Source organism: Diorhabda carinulata, chromosome 7 (assembly GCF_026250575.1).
Source record: "Diorhabda carinulata isolate Delta chromosome 7, icDioCari1.1, whole genome shotgun sequence".
Taxonomy (NCBI): domain Eukaryota; kingdom Metazoa; phylum Arthropoda; class Insecta; order Coleoptera; family Chrysomelidae; genus Diorhabda; species Diorhabda carinulata.
This window is the reverse complement of record NC_079466.1, coordinates 8,849,992-8,873,524: the sequence shown is the minus strand read 5'-3', so window position 1 is coordinate 8,873,524 and position 23,533 is coordinate 8,849,992. Positions and strand designations below refer to the sequence as shown.

Below are 23,533 nucleotides of genomic sequence, written 5' to 3'. Positions count from 1 at the left end.
GATAAAGAAGTTATATTTTTTGCAAACTAGCCAAGCTAAACTCTCCAAATAGTTTCAAAACCAACCGTTTCTTGACAACACTATTTCCATTCATACTAATCGTTTTATTATAATATTAGAAAATAGAAATTTATAATTTTCAAAAAGAATCGGTAGCTACACTTAGTTATCTATAGAATTATTTAAGCAAGAAAAGGTCTATCCGGAAGTTCTAAGTTGCGATGGAGAACGATTTCTTAGCGTCTTACTCGGCAGGTGTAAACACTATTTCCATTAATAAAAATTGCAGTCTGCTAACATATTTTCCGAAACGTATATGTGGTTCGAATTTTTCAAAGGTACTCGGGAATGGGGTTGGCAGCAAACTAATTACGAACTAAAACCGATTTGTATTACAGCATAAGGTAAAACATAAACCTGTTTTACCTGAACTTCAAAACTCAATTCGTGCAAATTTGAGGCTGCTTGTAGGTGAAAGAGTTGATTGTCTCGTTATTTACTTGCATTGTAGAAAGCAAACTTGTAACAACATCCCCAAAGTCGACATTCTATCCAACGATGACGATGATGATGTTTCGACCATCCCAGCATCATTCAACAGAAGAAGAACCTTTTAAGCTAGTACCATCAAATTGACAAAAAATAGAGGGGGGTCTTAATTAATTAGTTTTGGTTACACAAAAAATTATTTGTTCAATAAATTTCATCTGTCTGTTTCAAAATTGATCTGTTTTTTTTATTTTGTATTCCAATAATTCCCTGAACAAATTTTACTCTTTTATGATATGTGAAAGTAATTTTGCTCGAAGAAGAAAATATAAATTGTAGTTTCATAATAAACAGTTTTTCGATATCTACCAATAAAAATGAGCAAAACACAAATTTTAATAGGTACCTTAATTTTTGGATGTTTTTGATAGATATATCTATAACCATGAACAAACAGTAATTTTTTACTGACTAAATTGTCTAGCGTAAAAAGAGGAACAAAAAGTTTCAATTCAAATATATCGTATATAAACGAAAAACGAGTTATTGTGAAAAAACGGTTTTAACCCTTTCTCAAAATACAGAAAAATGCACTTCGACCAAAATTTCAAGTTAAGATTTACTCTCCCTTGCCCACGTCGTATAAAACATTGAGCCTTAGTTCATTAGCTTTTACCAAAGGTATATAATTAGTTTATATTAAAATTTGTATGTACAGAAGCGTCGTTTACATTTCAACAATAAAGTTTTCGTATGTATAGTAAAATTGTACTTTAATATTACAGTACTATGAATTAACCATATATGTTATTTGTATTGCACAAATTCATTGGATTATTATCGTTTTTATCGTCTAATATCACAGAATACAAACAGAAATCTAATTAAAATTACCATACGTGACACGTTCTATCAATTTTAAATATTTTCACCATTTCTAAAAAACTACTAAAAGGCTACTTGTCGTCTATAAATTATAAATATTTTCTACCTGTAGAGATTAGATACTTACATTATTTTTGTTCATCAAAATTATATATAATATATATTTCCTTTATATAATGTTATGTATTAATAATCATAATATCATTTCATCCATAGACTACAGGTTGTTTACTTTCCCTGTAAGCGCTACGGACTTTAGTAGTTCCTGAAAATTATGAATTCTCACTATTATTCTGTATTAAATATTATAATATAGCTACCTATCTCGTCGAGTTTCAACTTCGATTTATTTATAAAAAAATTCATCGATGTCATCTATATATCACCCTATGTGGCTTCTTCTCACCCAAGATTGAATTGTTTCATGTTTTCTATTTTCATTGTCTGAGGAGCTATTCAGCAATGTCTTAGAAACCAATAACTGGGGAATTAACTAAGTCTGATTTCATAGGCCTAAGGAGTTATTTAATATTTTATTTCAATTCGAAACCTGAAGGCTGGCAGCCCTTTTACCCAGCGTTAGCGTCTGAGTACTGTTCTGACTATCCTTGTTTTGCACGTTTCGATTGCGTTTCAGAAGGAAATTTTATAAATAGTATTTTATGTAGTAATTGTTAATGCGTAAGAACTGGCCAAATGGCTGTTTTTTTCGATTTTAATTATTAACTGTTTTTGTCTGTAGTTATTTGGAAGAGGTGTATTTTACGGTCACCATACCGGTGCCGGTGGGATTTAAGTTTTTGGTCGCGATTCATTGAGCGGCCACATCTCAATGTGGTGAGCTTGGGAATTTCTCAATAGAAAATATATATAGGCACCAGTCTTCATCAACAAAACTTAGTACAGAAAAATATATAGAACGAAAGATTAAACAACGTCTCTAGTAATGGCGCAGCATCGCCAAAGTCTCGGCGCTAGAGATCTGATCGTTTCGCTGTACTGAGACAGAATTAATTCCTCCTCGATTCCAAACGACTCGCCTCATTTCGTGTGTAGAACAACGAGCAGATATAACGGTTTTTCACAAAAAATGTATCAGGTATATCAGAGAAAATTAGTTCAGTTGTATGTTTTAGGACATTAAGGTTACTTGGAATTTCCTGATTCAGATTATCATTTTATTCAAGAAGTTTGTTTGGAGAAATATGTACTTGTTTTAAATATGTTTAAATGTCAGAGTACAGGAGTGGTCGTCACAGATTGCTATTCCCCACCCAATTGGGGGATTATAAGAAGCTCATATGCAGTTTTTGTGGTAACTAGTTTTTGTGATTGGGCCTTAGTAGCTGAAGATTGGATTTTGGGATCGGTACCATGACTGTTTTAACAGATTAAACACATCCGGAAGACTGGTGAGCCCAATTTTGTATATTTCCTGGACCTCATTTTGACTCACTTCAATGTTTTGTACCTATTCGAAAGTATCTTTTATGGGCAGAACTATTCAAATTTGGCTAACAAGAATCCCAGTAGTAGATTTGATAGATATATGAATCCATGATTAAGAAATAAAACACCCTAAAGATTAAGTGATCAATTGACTATGGGCGATGGCTGCTAATCCGTTCGAGTGCAGATAAGTGTTAACGATAATTTATTTTCATTATAAATATTATGACATTCTTTATACAATATAATTTATTTTCATTATAAATATTTTGTAATTTTTCATATAAGAGATGTGTGCACCTATTAGCTACTATATATTTTTGCTTGACACACAAGTTTATGTCATATACCTAATTAAGAGAATATTGTGGCAAGTATGACTTCGTGAAAATAGGTATTTGTGAACCTCCCCTTCTCCACTCTAAATGTTAGTGACGGGCACATTTTTTTACACCAAACACGTTAGTATAGTCTTAGGAAAACTGGTATCTATGTCTTCATTAAATATCTTTAGTGTATAGTTGATCTACTAGTTTATCTGCCACATTATTGGCATCCAATTTGATTTGATACTTCATATTTATATTTTATCTTTTTTGCGCTACAAATAGATAGTTCTATGAATTTAGAGACGAATTTTTTGTTATAAAAATCCTTCGTTACCTCCGGGGTCATAGAAAATGTACCATCATTAATTCTGAAATTAGAACACTTAATAGTGTGATCTACGGAGTCTTGTTTCAGCATATGAAATAAGTTACGATAATCATTTGTAAAAATAAGGCCATACATTTTATTACTTAAACGAAATATAAAAGAAACTATTCGACAGCATTTGCATAGACATTTTTACAAACGAAACGACGTCGCAATGTCCTTCGTTAACCATAAGGATCCGCCTGAATAAGCTAGATGCCTTTTATGTTTAAATGTCTTTTAAGAATAAAAATATTATTTAATATTGCTTAGATTGATACACTGTTCATGAATATACCCAAACACCTCAGTTAGTTATGTATCTTGGGAAAAATCTATCTATTATTTTATTTTTTTAGGCAGGAAATCAAAATTAGAAGTGACTTTATTATTTTCTTTATTTCATGTATCCATGATAGATTTTCTATTTTCCCTATCATCTCTTTATATAACAACCTTTTTATTCATTAAAATAAAAATTTGAACTGATTTTATTTGGCTATTTTATTAAGACAGGACATATTAATCAAAATAAATTGATTGAGAGACGAAACTTTCTACATCTCATCTCACAACTAAAAGATTTATGACTATTGAAATAAACAGATATCTATCTAACTTAAAAAAGTCCTTGGACTTCTATATTATTACTGGTATATTCATATACCAATAAATGTGTAAAATGATTCCATATTCATATCTACAGCAAGTTCACATTTGGCACGATAATTATTGTAATTGCTTATAAAGGTTACCTTCTATCTGGAATATTAAACGTCGTAATAACAATCAGCATGACTAATTCAGAGATATCAATTTCATTATGTATTAACCAATGGACATTTTTATATCTATTTGTATCAAACTACAAAATAAAGTCAAATAGCACTTTTGTACAGAGTTACTCATAATGACAATATATTCATTGACTATTATTCATGGGCGTATGGTTATTGGTTGTCACAAAAATAACCATAAAATATACACAGATATGTACTGACGTTAGCTTTATTCTTCTTCTTCGCTTGTTTGCACAACTGCATCATTTTAAATTTGAGACCCTGCTCCATTGGGCTTAACTCACAATGTTAATGTGATAAGGGAATTACAAATAAGCCTATTTATTGCGCTATTTCATCCTCATGTACCTAATTGTATGTAACACAATCAATAAAATAATATTAAAAATAATAACTGCAAAAATTTTGGATAATCTATACATTTTTTGAAAGCATATATATAATCTATGGCATAGTTAACATTAAGTATTTTCTGTTGTTTCCACAGCAAATAAATAACAATCCATCGCATAAAAGTCTGTTAACAAAAAGGTTATTGATATAATAACGCAGACGTTATGTACAAATATTCAAAGCGATAACATTATTTATATTACCTCCTATTAATATCAGAGATCAAACACTATAATATATTCTAGATTTCTCATTTCACATTTTTCTGTAACTCGTAATTCGTTTAGATTCAGCTAGCAAGTAATTTTTTTTTCAACAGATTTTTTAAATAAAGTTCACCGCTTTGAAAATTGAATTAATCTAGCAATGCATGAAGTAGTCTAAACAAGAATAGAAAATAATTTTTTACTGTAGTAAATTCAGTGACGTGCTTTCAGTGTAGATTTCTTTGACATTGACGATTTTAATATTTAAATGTGAATAAAAGTAGATATGTCAGATAATAAAATCGAAACGGGTTACAATTTTTACATTATACAAAAAATTTCATCCAAATAGCTTTGTAATTAACTACTTATGTAGAAGTAGTAATCTGTTAAAAGTTGCTAGGTATAACATCTACTTTGCTAGTTCCTTCACATGAAGGTTTAAACAAGACTGTGGTGAAATACATTTTTCATAAAATATTAAAAAATAACGGCGTGCCTTGTACTAATTGTGAGCTGTCTATATGGGATAAACCTCTCAATATTTAGAAAATAGTCCAAAAGGTCATCAATACGATAAAAAAATAAAACCGCACTAACGAATCTTGATCTATCAAAAAAACATAAATTCAATTATAAAGTATCAAAAATTCTTGGAAAGAAATCTAATACACGAAAAAGAGCATTTTTAGAAATGGTCTACATTCATAAGAAAAAAAAGCTATTAATGATAAAATAATTTAAGTAAAATTTATAGCTCTATTTTGTAAATTCTAATAAAACTACAAATAATTTGATTAATTAAGTACTGCTACATATTTAAGATGTAAGGACTAAGGAAAAATTAATGTTTTCTAATTAGAACATTTTCTATTTTGATTTTAATATTATTTTAATGTTTATGATATAGGTGATCTATTGATTAATATAAATACGCTAATAGTCAGTGTTTAATCATATTTTAATAATGACCTGAAGTTAAGTCGTAACATCAATTTCTTATCAATCTTTCAAAAAATATTAAAAAAAAATAATTTTAAAACAGAATAGACCTAAAATAAGTCAAGATCATTTAGAAGCATATACATATTTCTATCAATGTCAATTTGAATATTTATATATAATTTTCGAAATTATTTCAAATTTTCTTGGAATGTCTTAAGCTAGTACATTTTTTATGTTTTTTCTAAAATGGAAAGAGTCTTTTAATTAGTGCTTGTGTGCTTGTTTTATTGGCAATTCTATGTAAATATTTTTAAAGAGAGAAGTGCAAGGTGATAGCGTACAAGAATATATATATATATATATATATATATATATATATATATATATATATATATATATAATTAGTTTTTTCTTAATTCAAAAGACAAAAAATAATTTGACGTTTTGACTACTTCAGGTATTTATTAAAATTTTATTAAAATATGATTGACACTGTCAATTTGCGTATTTATATTAATTAATAGATCACCTACTATTAAAATAAAAATAAAATGAAAACAGGAAATCTGCTTTAACAAGAAAAATTAATTTTGTCTTAGTTTTTACGTCTCAAAAATATAAATTTTACCTAAATTATTCAGGTCTTTTTTATCGTTCTTATAAAAGGTCTATATATTTTCCGAGCTTTCGAATATATTCATCGTCTGGGACTGAAATTATGGTCAAATACAATATAATAAATATGTATAAATGTATAAAAATAATATAATTTTACTTACAATAATTAAGCACTCCACTAAACTTAAATCTAGAACACCCAAAAACAAAAGAAGTAACATTATTCATCAAGTGCCTTGTGATCATTGTGACACTGTTTATATAAAGTAGATAGACATCTCGGTATTTATAAAATAAATTAAAAGGTTGCCAATTCGAAAAAAAAATAAAACTGCATTAACAAACCATGAAATTAATTAATTATTGTAAGTAAAATTCTATTATTGTTTTATTGTTATACATTTATACATATTTCTTATATTGTATTTGACCATAATTTCAGTCCCAAACAATTAATACGTAAGTATTCGAAAGCTCGGAAAATATATTGAAGTTAGTGTTTGTTGGTGTTTCATTGTCACGTTTCCAATAAGAAACCGCTCATAATATAGCTGGCAAAGACTTAGTTAAATTATGTATATATATATATATATATATATATATATATATATATATATATATATATATATATATATATATATATATATATATATATATATATATATGTGGTGTGTGTATGTATGTATTAACCTCTATTACTGAATTAAGAGGTTCAAATATATCACACAAACACCTACTCGAAACGCTTTCAAGTATGCTTGTTTAATTGCTCCTTTTTTATAATCATATCCGCATTGTATTTCATCATTATTCCAAACGTCAACTTCAACGTCGCTGACATTCTAAAAACGGAGAAGGTATTTTGGTGTGGACAGAATTAAATTACTTTGAACTAAGATCTCAACTTTAATTCCTGACTTGAACTTTTGCCCCCGTGGCTATCTGCCCACACAGTACAATGATGGCGTACAATCATTTTCAATCATAAAACAAGAATTATCTTTTAAATTAATGTATTAAATCACCTCTATTAACATTATACGGGTACTTGTGGGATTGTAGAGATTATTAGGTTAGGTTAGGTTATTTCAATTATTCATCACGGAATTGTTAATCAAATATGTTTTAATGTAATTTTCTAATATAAATTTATATAAATATATATATATATATATATATATATAAATTTAAAAACTATAAAAAAAAATACTTTTAAAACAGAAGAGACCTAAAATCAAGAACATTTTAGATGCATATATATTGATATATTAATGCATCTAAATGTTCTTGACTTTAGGTCTCTTCTGTTTTAAAATTATATATTTTTTAAATTTATCCTTCTTTTAAAGACTATCAAAAAAACAAATTTTAAAACAGAAGAGACCTAAAATCAAGAACATTTAAATGCATTAATATACATATATAAATATAAATTGAAAGTTTTGAGTGGGAAAATGTTGGTAGGTAATAATCAGTTCTGTCGTTACGTTACGTTATTTTGTGACTTATTACACGTTGGGAACGAACGTGTACCAATCTGGAAATTCAAAGGTAAATAGTTTAATGTATACAAATTTCGTAAAACTCACCTTGCATGGTAAACTATCTAGATGTCTATGCTTTGGTGACATGTATATTCATAATAAAAGCGCCGCTGTAATTTTAGATATCAGTTCTGCAATGGATCAAGTAAAAAAGCTAACCTACCTTCAGTAGTGCTCTTATCATACCTCCGAATGTGCCATAATATACCATTCTCAATAAATCAGGCACCTTCGACGGAATAAAACCATCTACAGATAGCTGTTCTTTCCATTTGCAGATTTACGGTACAGAATTCAGAAAATCAGCCAATACTTCCACATTATTCACAGACCGTATTCGTCTGCAGGACTTTCGACGATTTAAAAGTGCATCAGCGTTTCCTTGTGATCTACCAAAGCGATGGTCGATCCGCATATCAAATGCTCGCAGCTGTGAAATCAACCGTGTCGCTTAACCTTTAGGATTTTTGAATCGTAGTAACCAGCTTATCGCGGCGTGATCCCTTCGCAGATTGAATTTCCGCCTAAACAAATATTTCTTTAAGTGCTTTACAACTGCCAACAGTTTTCGCCGTGCAACACAATAATTGCATTCCAGCTTTCATCAAAGTATCGGTGAGGTATAAAGTGCGTCTTTAACATCGCTGAAAGATCACTCACAGGCCTTATCCAAATCAAACGGCATTTTCTTTTTCATCAGCTGAACCGGTTAACATACGTTCCATAAGACTTTTGAATGTGACGGGGGTATTATATAATCCAAAGGGATATAATCCACAATCCTTTACTAGTCGAAAATGCCGTTTTCTCCTTGTCCACAGGGTCCATTTCTACCTGCCAGTAAGCACTCTTAAAATCCACGTTGGCCCACTAGAGTTCCTTTTCGGTCACTCATCACTCTGTACTCTCCGTAATCACTGAGCTCTCCATTCTTGCAATAGGGCTGCCACTTAGAGCGCCTGTGCTAGAGTAGTTAATGAGCTGTGATGTTGAAGTCGTACGATCTTCCATACCTCCTTGCAGCTGATACCACTGGTGGAAGCCTCAACTAGAAGTCGCTCTACAATTTCTGGCGTGTATAGCGGATGTGATTTCTCTCAGCCCAAGAGTACGTGCTGTCACTGTCCTGGGACCTTCGAGGAAGCAACAAACTGTAATTTGTACGCTTCAAGAAGATTTGACATAGTATGGCCACAATGCTCGATCGGAACTAGCTTGCCGCGGTTTTTCTTGCGTGACGGCTTTTCCACGCACTCTAACACCACTTCTAGGCGTTAGTGATGATCACATATAGAAAGACTTCTTTTAAAGAACGTGCCTATTATTCCTGTTTTAGCGTTGACTCCTGCATAAACGCAAACAAATTAAATCCGCCTCAGCCGTGGCCGCCCTTACACTCTATGCGTCTATTTTTTCCTCTGGATCATTTCCCTCGTAGTCGTTCCTATGTTGTGTCGATGCTGCCTGTCATCGTATCTGCACACCACTAGTCTGCTCTCTCGGTGTAAGCGGCTCTATTTCCAAAACTTTTATCCCACTTCTGATATTAAATGTTACGTGATAGGCGTGGGTTTGTTCGTTCCATCACTGGATAGAATTTGAAACAGCGTTAAAATGTTCTATTCCTTTATTTACATATATACTCTAATATTTACAACAATGTCCAAACTTAAACTTTACACCACTTTTTAGTATTTACCAGCCTTGATTATTATTTATTATCCTCTGTTTCTTCATTTTTCACTTGTATCGCTGTCGAATCAAGACTTCTATTAAGTGCTATTTTGTCAAAATAAACATTTTTTTAGTAGCTACCACTATTAAGATTTTAAAAATCGAAGATATCACGAAGAGGTGAACTTCTACTGAAGATACCGATGAAGGGTTCTTAAAACAGTTATAGAAAATTTAAGACTAGTATCTTCCATTGTTATCGTACTAAAATTCAAATTCAAATTTTTCCATATTATAAATCCTTCTATAAGATATTCTTCAAACCATATGAATAGTGAAGCATATAATGAATTATACGAACTTACTACAGAATGAGCTGCTTGCTCATTGAAATACACGAAAAACTTTATTGATCACTGGTTGAGAGTATTATCGGTGCGAATAGTCTAGTTAGTAGATACTCCGGTCATGGATAGAGGAAGAAAATTAGAACTTATTATTGTGGAGGTTTGATGGCAGTAGACCCAAATGTAACGGATTATTCTATATTGTTCACCTGCATCTTATATTATTGGAAAATTCTATATCACGTTGTAATAGTAGGATAATATATTATGAAGTTTAAAAAATCCGTCTTCATAATTATGTATTTATGTTAATATTCACAGAAAATAGAATACCTATTCCATTGCTCTGTTTTTATTTTTATTGATCTGAAAAATTAACCTTTCATTCTTTCAAATTAATTTCTACTACAAGATCTAGACAACAAAATCGATTACATACAGTAGACTCCCAATTATCCGAGGTAATTGGGGCTCGGATAATACGAATGTAAATTTCAGTTACGGTAAAAAAGACTGGTTTATTGGAAGCAATAACCTATAATAGTCACAATTACAGACTTGTAAACAAATGTAAACATATATTATTTCTTAAAAAAGTCTGATCGTCTTCTGAGATAACCTCTTCCCTCGCTTGGAGAATGCAATGTTGCGCTAACGCTGTAGAGACAGGATTCGTGCGGCGAACACACTTCTTGTTGTTCTATGAAAGCAAGAGAAGCGCCGATCTTTAGCACCGGTTACCGGTTAGCACCAATCACGAATTTCTTCGCTGTTGATTTGATTTTCAACGAGTAACTCATTGGCTAGTTTGATTAGTTCACTCACGTTCTCAGGTTCTGGCGCTTTTTGCATAGTCCGTCTATGCCAAATAAATGTATCTTGGACTTTTGAACGGTGGTTGTTTTTACCTCATCCCACGCTGACGCAATCCAGTATGACACATCTTTTAATATGACTTGTTTTAAGGCGTCCTGTCATTCCTTCGTCTAACTTCACAATCAACATCTGGAGAAGCCTTCGCCGGTAGATCCTATTCATCACTTCTAGAACCCCTTGGTTGTATAAGCGAGGTTACATTAGGGGGTAGAAAGATTGCCTTAATACTACCACTGCACAGTTCTTGGGCATCAGAGTGAGATGGCGCATTATCCAATAGTAGAATACATTTGCTGGGAGGCTTCCTTTTTGTCAAAAACTCTTCAGTGACATGAAATCTAGGAGCAGTCCTCTCGGATTTTGCTGCCAAGGTTTTAGAAGGTAGCATTCGTTAATCAAGGCCCGTTCGTCGGAATTAAAAATTTGGTCAGAAATTAATCCTTCCTTGAGCACAATCTCTTCCATTTTCTTTTGAAATTCCAGGATTTCAGACGAGTCTTTTGATAGCTTCTCATCATTAATATTTAGCTGCTTTACTCCATACCTCTTGTTCCATCGGTCCAGCAATCCTTCACTCGCGGTAAATGTTTCCTAGCCGTCTTTAAAGTTCTTATGAAATTCAAGCACCATAGCCTGTAGCATCGGCTCACTCACAGGACTGCCCATCCCTCGAAGCTGGGAAAACCATAAAAAAAGGCCTCACACACCTTTCTTCAAACTATTTCGACTAGGAAGACCACCTCCACTCAACCTTTTGTTGACATATTTTTCAATTTTTCACGCTTACGTCTCCAATCGCCAACAGTCACTTCCCCAACCCCCAAATCAGCAACCACCTTTTCAATCGATTCACCATTGTCCAATCGTTTAATAGCATTCAATTTTGTTTCAAGTGAAACTACAACTCTCTTCCGTTTCCCACTCATACAGTAGCAACAAAGATATCAATGAAAATAGTAATAAACCTACCAACATAACCACAATTAGCGCGAGTGCGATTAACACCAACAGATTTCAGTGCGAGTTCAGAGCCAATTGAGTCTAGAATGTGTTATCTTCCTCCTCGACATGACGGCTCGACCTAGCAACAATCAGTAGACGCCAATAGAGGCGCGCTTGTTACTGTATAAACAAATAACTATCGCGGTTTCTCGTCGATGTCTCGCTGTTAAGACCTTTATTTATGTTTGTTATGTTTGAATGTTACAATATTATATCGAATACTCTGAGCAGGCAATTAAAAAAACGCACAACAGCAAAGGAGTAATAATAACACTCTATACGTGAAGCCCATTCTCTAGTGAGGCGATCGGCGCTGTTACCGTAGCTTATCGGCCGAGCCGCTACAAGGAGTGGAGCGACGTATTTATTCGAATTTTTATATTTAATTGAGAAGTAACTATAAATGCTAGAGAAACCTAATGAATTGCTAAATTTAAATTACAAAGTGCCCCATCCTATAAGATAATAATTCAAATGTTTCAAACTCACAAATTCGGTGTCCTATCTATTTTGACCGACACTGTGTATGAATGTACAAATTTTCAATAACATGACAACAATAATATAATCTGACCTAGTTGAACAATAATTTCTACTCTGAAGAGGACGGAAGTAGAAATAACGGGCAAGTATGCATAAATCATACAAAGAGTAATAATGACGGACGGGAAATATAAGGATTCTGATAGGTTTGTCGACCGGAAAAAAAATTGACCGATCAACTAGCAGTTTTTAAAAAATATATTGAAATGCACTAAATATCTGCATCGTTATGAAAACTGTACATTGTTGTAAACTACTAGAGAGAAAAATATATCCGGAATATTTTTAAAATGAAAATAGCGATTTATTTGAAAAAAAAAATAAAATGCGTGGAATATTATTTTCACAAAAGGGCAGAATCATTTATCATTTTTTAAAATTAAACATAAAGCGTATAAAGGATCTCAAGCGACAACACCATTCGTATTACAAATAATATGAAAAAATTGCTAATAGGCACAATATCTAAAGATTTAGTAATTAATTTCATATCAGTAAAAACAGGGTTTCAAAATCGATCGGGTTTGTAGTTTTTGAGAAGGCTGTCATTGATTATATTTCATATTTTTTTTCTCTTTACTTCCTAGACCTTTTTTTGAAAAAGCAAAGTTGAAAACTATTCAACATACAGATCTTAGCTTTTGCGTGTCATTTCTTGATAGTTCAGACTCTTTTGGTAAAATTACAAGACTTGAAGGTAATAATTAAACTTTATCACGAAAGAACAGAACAAACATGGATTTTCATGCAAAGTTGCTTAAAAGTCCCCTTCGGCCATTTGTGGCGATTGGGTTGGTGGGGCACGAGGCGTAATAGTCTTCAAATGTCTGAGGAAAATATAATTACGGCTTCACCTAAAAGACATGCAGTATTTTCCACAATAAAAATTTCATTCGAAGAGGTGAGAAATAAAGATTTGTCTTTGAAAGTGACACAAACTGGTGGAGATGCTCACGGATTTATCACACGTATTACCAAGATTGAGTTTATTTTTGTATTGAATGTTATGAAGCCCTTTTTTAAAAAATCTAACATCCTTTCATATTACATACAGAATCATGATGTATCCATTCATAAATTAGTCCAGTTTGAAAAATGGAGAAGAGTTCCAAAACCAAAAGTTTTTTACTGAAGCACTTGATTTTAGTAAAAGACACGGCTTGAGGTGCGAACAGTCCAGCGCAAAAGAAAACTTTCACCTAAAATAAAAGGAGGATATTTTCATCCTGAATATGATTTACCTCAAGCCTATTTTTGGAAAACGTTTTATTCCCCTCTATTAGATACACTGATTGATAACATTAGATCGTCAAAAAAACCAACTGGCTGTACTCTGCAACATAGAATTACTGCTGATGGCTTCGACGAAGAACAACTCAGTTTGTAAAGCGCATCAAAGGAGCATATTTTGTTGTGAAATTGAAGTGTCAATTAAGCAAGATCAAACCCAATTGATCGATAACTTGTGCCAAATTTGGTTTCTCCATTCAAGTCTGAAAATTTTCACAACCAGAATGTATTTCCTAATTTGTTCAAGCTTCTGAAACTATTTTTGACTATCCCTGTATCCATTGCCATGGCAGAATGATCTTTCAATGTCTTAAAACCCATCAAAAACTATTTAAGGAATTCTATGTTCCAACAACGTTGATCACATGTAGCTACACTAGTCGTTGAAAATGATGTGTTTAAAAATATCGACTTAGTGGAATGCGGGAAAATTTATACCAGGCGCAAGTCAAGATGTTTAGCGTTGATTTAAAATAATGACATTTTGAAAATATCACTGCTCATTATTTTTAGTTATACTTCCTTCCTGATTGACCTAATTAAACAACCAATAACAATTACAATTGTATATAGTTTTTTTCGCATTTTCTACAATGCATGTAGTATTTTTAGTTTCAGATTTTAACTTGCTTCCCCATTTCTAACTTCCAATCGTTGCCTGTACCTCCCGCCTCTTTTCTTCTGAACGGTGATACTCAGACTGATGAAATTTGGAGAGTGAAAATAAATTATTGTAAGATTCTCTACTAGTGGTAACAGGTGTCGTAATCGGCATCGGTGACGTCACCAGGTAACTGAAATCAATAATATTAAATGGGATCTTATGACAAGTGACACCTTGCTTAAAAGGTATTTAGAATACTTATTCAGTCATACTATTTTTTTGGTATATAATGTTAAAAAAATAAATACTAAAATTTGGGTTTCGCTTTCAATTAATAAATAATAAAGAACAAGCAATAATTGTTCAAAATGTGCTCAATCTACTTTCTGGCAGTAAATCATACTATTATTAAACTCTTGCCGGACTCGATAAAATGGGAACAATTCAGTTTCATTTGCTATAAGGTCCCATTTAATATTATTCAATTACCTGGTATCGTCTTCGATGCCTATTACCGCCAGTAGAGAAACTTACAATAGTTTATTTTCGCGCTCCAAATTTAATCAATCCAAGTGTCAACGTTAAAAAAAAAGAGGGGAGAGGCGACTTTTGAGAAGCACCAAATATTTTTACCAGTATTATATTTTTAAACTCTTGTAACTCTTAGACAGATAAAAAGAAAGTAATTAACTTGCTCTTTATACAGTTTCCGGAAACGAAGAAATATGTAAAAAACGTTAAACGTCGTGTCTTTATATTATTATAACTAATTTTTGCTGCCCAAAAACAAAATTCTCCTAGAAACCTAGGCGAACGATGATTTTTCATGGACAATAATCGAACTGCATTAAATTTTTTTTAAATACTCTTATTAGTTTATTTTATTGTAGTTATCACTTTGGCATCGTCTAGTATTCTTTCTATCTATGAGTACACCAAACACACGATTCAACTACTACAGACTTAAATGGTGAAGGTGGGAAGACTAAAGTAGTTTAAATGATATATTTCAGCTATTTTGAAATACAACTTGATGATTGGATTATTACGCAATCAAAAACTTATAAGTGAATCCTATAATCTGGTAGAACACCTAAACCTTAATCATAATAAGTACTTCAATTGAGAGAGCTGTTTGATGGAAGATTACTCATCTGTCAAAATTTCACATAAAAATAATACATAAAGAAAACTGTTTTCGTACTTCTGTAAATGTCTTGCATGTATGGTCTTGGTCTTGCTTGAGCATTGCAATAATAGATCTTGGTTTTGCTTTTTATGCAAGATCAAGACAAAGATCGCAAAACCGACATTAGTTTCGCTAATCACTAATTGGAAACCCACAGAAAAAAGTGTGTAGAGTAAAAATATATATGAAACCTAAATATTTTTTCACGGTAAAGTAATTAAAAAGTTTTTTTTTCCACCAACCACCTTCGTAAATACACTTGACTATAATTAGGTTGACTATACACTGTATATAAATATTCTATACGTTTGTATGAAAATAAAGAATCATAATAAAAAATATTTTATTTTCAGCTGGTGTTAAAATAACATTATTGATCTCCGTCATAATATACATAGCCATGTTTATTATTGGTATTCTAGGCGTCCATCACTGCCCCGCCGAAGAGAACATCCCTTTGTTTCTAATAGCTACTGGTGAGTATCATAAAACACTCATTCCAAATGAAAAAGACAATTTAATTCTAAAATTTGATCGAAACAAAACGTTGCTTTATGTCATACTGTTTATGTAAGCGTATGAAAAATTCTTAATATGGAACATCATAACTTTCAGTTATGAAGTTGAAGCGCTCTCTTACGTATTTATGAACATTTCCTACTCTTACAGGCCCCTTTTGATTTTGTTTATTCTTGTTAAGCATCTCACTTAATCTCTTGATAAGTTTCTTGTCGAACTTAACACGGATTTTAACCGTCTCCGAACTTTTGGGAAGTAAAACACTATCACTCTAACTCTCTGAATTGGATTAATTAAGTTGGATAGATTTTACATTTCTCCAAATTGCTGCACTGAATCTAATTAATAAAGTCTTCTCGTTTTGGTTTCCAAAAATAAATTCAATTTAAAAGTTCTAGATGTCGAGCAATATTTCTCAATAAATATAAAGACTGTAACACAAGACGTAAATAATCTTTTCATTGCGCGTTTGCTTCCATTTTATTGGCCGCAGTTCTTTTTCAATACCCATATTTCTACTATTATTCTGCATATATCAATTTGAACGCATCTTTATCTTTTTTAAGCCGAAATATAATATATAATACGGAGATAAACGCAATAACGGACGTATAAATGTTGCAAATATTGCAAATTTAGAATCGATTCCGAATCAGTTGGTAACCAGTTTGGGACCACTGTAAATCGCAGGCTTGATCACGAAGCTACATCGATTTGCCGCGAACGATGAACATAATAACACGAGAACTACTATAACTGATTCCTTATCATTGATTTATAGAAATAATGTGATACGCGAAGACGGAAATGCTACTACAAATTCAGAACTTAGTTAATCGGGAACGTCGATTTTAAAAGTAGGCATGCGATCAGTACCTACACTGACTCGGAATCTAACCCGCGAAGAACCTGCCGTGCAATCTATCAAACGTACCCGCTCTTTTTCCATCCCAATTCACCGCGACTACAGAAAAACCACGAAAAAACTTGATATATAGATAGATAGGTATGTACAGTTCTGCTAACATTGGAGGAAGTGCTGGTAGCGTTATGCCGTAGACTGCATTAGAGAAAGAATGTATTTGGAAAACGTACATTGATACATACGTACATACAATGTATGCTTTTCGTATGATGATGTTTATGAGGAAACTGGTTATTTTATTGTAATGAATTGCATATTGAATTTAACGCCCAAATTGATAATAAAATTGTCCATTATTACGTTTCTGAAAGGTGCTGTGCCCAAAAATAACTCTTCCTTAATTGAAATTGAAGGTTTTTTAGAGTTTTTCTCCTTTTTACAGTATTGTTATAGTCAAATACAATTTACACTAATGTTATGGGTTGAATATACTGGTTATTAAATATTTAATATATTTTTAGTAGTAAAAGTAAATAACAGATGTTCCCATATTTATAAAAAATATAATTTTGTAATATTTATTGTAAACTTAATACTTCATAGTTTAAATGTGGGTAATCAAGGATCGTTTCGTATATAGACCTTCTGATAGCCCCGTCGTGCTTCTCTTGAAATTGCCAAAGGCTGATGTCCTCTGAAAAGCCATTCAAGAACCTCAGTTTGAAATTTTTTAGGTCCTTGGGTAAACTGTTAGGCTTGTCCAAGTATTTGAAGCTCGCACGTGGAGTGCTGCTATGGTCTACAGTTTTCCCCTTCCAAGCACTAGTGACATTACGAGTCATCCCGTACAAGTATACTAAATAACGATAAGATATTAGTCGTGTTACATTTCAAAGAATCCTTAAACATTATAAAAAATATCGCTACCATACCTAACTTCATCAAGAGTGATTTGCAAAGAAGAGCATGTAGAATCAATCTTCAGAAATTTTGATTTGTGCTGTTTGCAGATGAGGAAAATTTTCATAAAAAGTCGTCTCAGATCGTAATAGCCAATGGATGTGGTCATTAATTGATTGAAATGGAACTGTAAGTGATCATGATTCATGTTGTAGGACCTCAATTAAATTTTCTTTAAAGTCACCTACAGTTTTATTACAAGTTACTATTCTGTAACAAATTTGGTATTCTTATGATGTGTGAGAACATTTCAACTCAATACAAACTTCAATAACTCCGGCGACTTTTAAAGAGAACATGAAATAGAGAATCAGAGCGGCCTTGGGAAGTAATAATATTAATATGCTGAGATATGTTAGTCAATTATGGCAAAGACATCTACTAGTCTTCCTAATCAATTTGTTTATATCTATTAAAATAACCCATATATCAAATTTTGTCGTAAGATAGGTACTCCTAGTATATTAGCGACCACTTCATCAGATTATAATATAGATTACTTAGAAATTCCATCACTATCTTAATACGGCACAATAGTATGTTTATTGCTTAAATAGAAGTAAAACATTGCATCCCATGGTCTTCGCCTCCGTTGTTCTATAGTTTTACACCTCATGATATGCTGACTGAAATATGCAATTCTGAGCTTTCTTAATGATGCCAGAATTATACTGAATATCATACACATACCTTAGCTTAAGAAAAAATAGAAAAACGAATAATTCCAGTATTCGCTAAGCCATCACACCTCAAGTGATCAAAGTTTTTTGTTTTTACCAATTGTTGTCTTTCACAAAAGATTTAATATTTAGCCTTTCTTTCTATTATTTAGTTCGCAGAATCAGTCAGAAAATAACCAATTTTTATGTTTATTTATATATATAATTAAAACAACAAAGTTTTCAATTTTTGGGAAAAAGCACGCAGAACTTTATGACGCCTTATAACTGTATCGTACCGAAAAATTAGTACTAGACTCTAATGATCAAACTTAAAGAATAGTGCTTGGCTAGTTTGGACACTTCGAATCGTTTTTATATTTATCCTAGTTTTGACAAACCTCATCTATAATATACTTAGTGACACGTAGAAAGAATGTTAGTTATTGCGCGTTTATCTCCTTGGGTTATGCCCAACAAAATGCCTCGAGTTCAAAGATGTCAAAATTATAACCATGTTATTTATTTTGACACAGGTAAAATTGTACCTTATAGACATGATCGTAAATCATGAAATTACCAGTTGCATCAAATGTACTGCAATGAGGCTCATGGGTGTGAGGATAGAAATATAAAAAAACACGACATACTAGCTTACCACCGAGCATCAAAATAGACACTTAAAGGAAAGTAGCTTTGCGAAACCGTTTTGCTACTACATATCAAATTGTTTGCTGACTTGAAGAGAAAAGACTATTAGAGTGATGATTTGATTTGTCATTATTCGAAGTGGTATGACAGCTGGAACGTATGTTGATTATGCCCTTCGAACCTCCCTACCGCTTTATTTACTAGTCATGTTACTGCAACTCCACGAAGTTGGCTTAACCGCTTCGATCAGAGATGTAAATTTCTTTGACGTGTGTGGAGTATATTAAGCAAAGTCGACTGATCAAGTTTACCCCTCTCCGCAGTCTCTAGCGTAAATCTATGAAGTCAGCACTGCTTGTAACGGGGCGCCATAAGCTGACATCAATAGCCCTTTATGTCAAAACATAAAGGTGTACAGGAGTATATACAACTACAGAATCACCAAACATGTTTATATAATTTCTTGCAAATGTTATAATTACATTCTTAATATAAGGTCGATAAAATATTTTTCGTGTGTGTAATACTTCGAATGTCACTGAGTACATGTACTTGTTTTAAATTTTTCTTATCATTTTAGGAGCTGTAGGTTTGATTACGAAAATTACAACCTACATGAGAGAACATATAATGAGACATTTCCAAGTTGGTTATATGGAATCTAGTATGTACACCGTAGAAATGGTCTTCCTTATTTTAGGTAAGTTTTCAATCACCGTAACCATCTTATTTAATTTATAATTATTATGAATTTCATGTACCAGATGTATGATTTTAGAGTATTTACATCATTTCTATCTCATAACCTGGTACCAACTTATCAATTAAAATTCATAAATATAAAATAATAAAATAAACTTTTCATCAAATACTTTACAAAAAGGAGGGTCTGCTTACCAAATACCTTGTCCTTGATAAAATTAGAAACCACTAATTGATGCAAATCATACATCTTCATGAAAATGTCTTCCTGAATTATTCCACGTATAAAAATTAGAAATGCAATAATAACAACAAACTATCATATCACATCAGAAACGAACGGATGGCTAGAGGGGCAGATGGAGTCTTACTACAGAATACTTTAGATATAAACGATCTAAAAGATTCTTAACCACATCAGCTAAGTAATCTGAGGAATTTCTCTAAATATCCACAAACGACATTAAACTACTGGCCGATCTTCTGATAAGTAACTGGTCCGTCAAATACCACCGTAAGACAATAGGCATGGCATGAAAACAACTATGATTTCCATAAACAAGCCAAGCAAGTAGAACCAAGAACCTCCAGAAAAATAGCCTTCTCGAAAATCAAAACAACTCCCAAAACAATCTACGGTTTCCGCTAGCCTATTTATCATTTCATATTTCTAATCGAAATAAAAACCATTTTATTACATCCAATTTTAAAAATTATTAATAGTAAGACGGAATTAATGTTTTTTTGATCAGTGAGATCCAAGTACAAACTTGAAAAATGACAATGAATGAAAACTTTCATTGAAAGAACAAAATCTATTATTCCCAACTCAATCTTTGCGAACCACACTTATTAGAATCGAAATTGGTATCAAAATAGGAATGAAGCTATGAAATAATATATTAAACATAATCTTATACTTGGGCTCATATGAGGGCTAAGTTTTGAGAAATTGTCAACACTGATGTGAATATATCAAATCTGACATTGCAGTCGTAAAATTTGGTATTTTTAATGGTGAACGTACTCAGAACGTCTTGTCATACGAGTGCTAATTACTCGCTTAAGGATACTATACATAATCAACAACTATCAATATTAATAAGAGGGCAGCTACTTAACTTTTGAGATATGACAACACTAATGTGAATATGTCAAATCTTACATTGCCGTCATAAAGTATGACATTTTTAATTGTGGGCCTACTCAGAACTTGTTGCCAGACGAGTGCTACTCAAGTTGTTTACATATACTTTCTACGTGGATTAAACCAACAGCAGTGTGCCGACCAACTCACTTCGACTTTTGGTGTTGAAGCGCCATCTCGAGCCATTAGATAGCAACTCTCTTATCGTTTACCGCTTTTATCTAAAAAAGATCCAAATCTCTTGTACAGAGATAGTTACATATCTCACAGATGTTTTGCAATTATTCGAATTACAATCCTACTTGATTCAACCTACTGGATAAGAAGCGATCCATTCGTTCTCTCATACACCATTCTAATAATCATTCATACATCCGTCCCCCTATTATTAAGATTATTAATAATTTTCTTTTGATACAGCTCATTCTCTATCTAATTTCAACCTTCAACCTACCTTTTGTCGACAACCTTAAAAAGTACACAATCTTTGGCTATTGAAAATATTTGATTACTTTTCAATTAATCTGGCCCTCCTCAAAGAACCACAAAGTAATCCCAAATAAAATAATTATTCGAAAATAAATATAGTAATTTGAGAGGCCAATTGATTCGATCACATGAAAAATGATTCTATTATTGAAAATATTTTCCAAATAATTTTCAATCTCACTTTCATTTCACGCAGAACAATTTCTTGCGGAAACTATATTTCCTTAAAGTGATAAATTTGTAGGAATGATTTATATTTTTATTTCCATTTAGTTTTCCAACAACCCTATGATGTAGTCCCCAAATTTCCCATCCAAACTTCAATTCTTGTGGATCTTGAGTCCGTAAATGCTCAGGTTATGATTAAAATGTATACAAAACTTGATTCATGTGTAAACAATATTATTAAGAAAATATTCCATAGACAAATATTTCTTGAATTGTACTTCAAATCAACGTAACTATTTCGGAACAGCTCTAGATCATAGACCTATTAAAGGTTATGGACCTGCCTTACCTATATTTTCACAAGTAGTTCCGAGGTACCAACATTAGAAAGAGACGGTCGAGCTAGAGATAGACCTAAAGAGGGTAAAAAGCTATGCTATTATGTGAAATATAAGTAGGACTATTAAGAATACCGTTTACTTTCATTCTATTAATAAGTTATATATAAATAAAATAATAGGGGTAATTTAACTATTGGTCAAAAAGGTATGAACAGTAGGAGTAAATAATATTTTCTATAAAATCTTGCCATTTTCTAAACCTGGTTTTATTCAAATTTTCTCCTTTATATAGCCAACTAGTTCAATTATAAATTTAAAAACGAATATAATTTAATAATATTATTCATAACACCTGTACATCAAAATCTACTATTCTTGTTTAAAAATAAGGGATTATATTATATTATTGGCATTTGTAAAACATAATATGTGAAGATGAAATGTAATAGAATTATATCACAAATCACGGTATAGTCAGTGCCGGAGCAAGAGTAGCAAATGCTAAGAACCCCGCGAATTGGGGGAACCCGTACACTAACGCCTGTCTCGGTCAGACAGTTGAAAAATAATTGGATAAGCGTAAAATCTCGTGCATGCCCCATAAGGCATATAAAACTCGATAACCTCAAAAGAAAGAATACGCGTGATGATTCTCAACTTGTCAGCCAAATTGAGACTGAGCAAACGTATTGGAAGCTACTCATATTACAAAACATTGCAGTAATAAAGTTTTCAACAGAACGAGGTCTTGCATTTCATGGCAGTGACGAAATTGTTGGTTCTTATGTAACTTTGATTATATGTAATAAATATTTCAAATTATATACATCTGAACTATTTTATTATCCAAAGTTTAAAAAAAACAACTCGATTCGTAAAAGTAATATAAAATATAGGGAATTTATTTAAAAAAATGGTATCATTACACGCACTCAGATAGGTATACGTGTTCCTCCATAGCCGCTCAGGGTTTTCTTGCACACATATGTTCGTTTTTATTCTCTTAGCTGAATTTAATACCATAACCTTGAGAACCTAAAGCAAACCCAGGGACCCGATTTGCTACAGGCCACACGTTGGCTAAGTGTATAGGTACTTGGTATAAAATTGTCTCTTCTTATAGCCACTAGCTATTTATTGTTTTGATAATTTAAAATAAAGGTACATAATCATTTTGAGTTGCAATGATTAGAAAAGTGTAATTTTTATTGTGAGAAAAAGAATTATTACTGATGTTGTTAACATTCTTATTTGAAAAATTTAAATTCTTATTCTGCATCTTTTTTCTTACATGCTATTTGTGGCACAAACTTCAACTTGAAAAACAAAATTTCTCAAAAAATCACTCAAAACGGACAAAGGGCACTTAAAGGAACTCAAAGATGAAGTTTCGTAATTAACCATAAGCAAACGAAATATTCCTTTTTTGCCCTCTTTAACTCTATCCTCCTTATGTTGTCTCTCTTGCACTGCGTTGGCATC

General features: G+C 32.0%; 1 protein-coding gene across 3 annotated transcripts in view; it reads left to right on the top strand.

The window, feature by feature from the left end:
* The window catches only part of LOC130896662 (transmembrane protein 272-like), a 53,818-nt gene that overhangs the window by 7,577 nt on the left and 22,708 nt on the right, over positions 1–23,533 (top strand). For all 3 annotated transcript variants that reach the window (XM_057804906.1, XM_057804907.1, XM_057804908.1), the window contains exons 2-3: positions 15,904–16,026; positions 19,785–19,904. In XM_057804906.1, the coding sequence (XP_057660889.1) occupies positions 15,904–16,026; positions 19,785–19,904 (243 nt within the window). The remainder of the gene's footprint in view (positions 1–15,903; positions 16,027–19,784; positions 19,905–23,533) is intronic.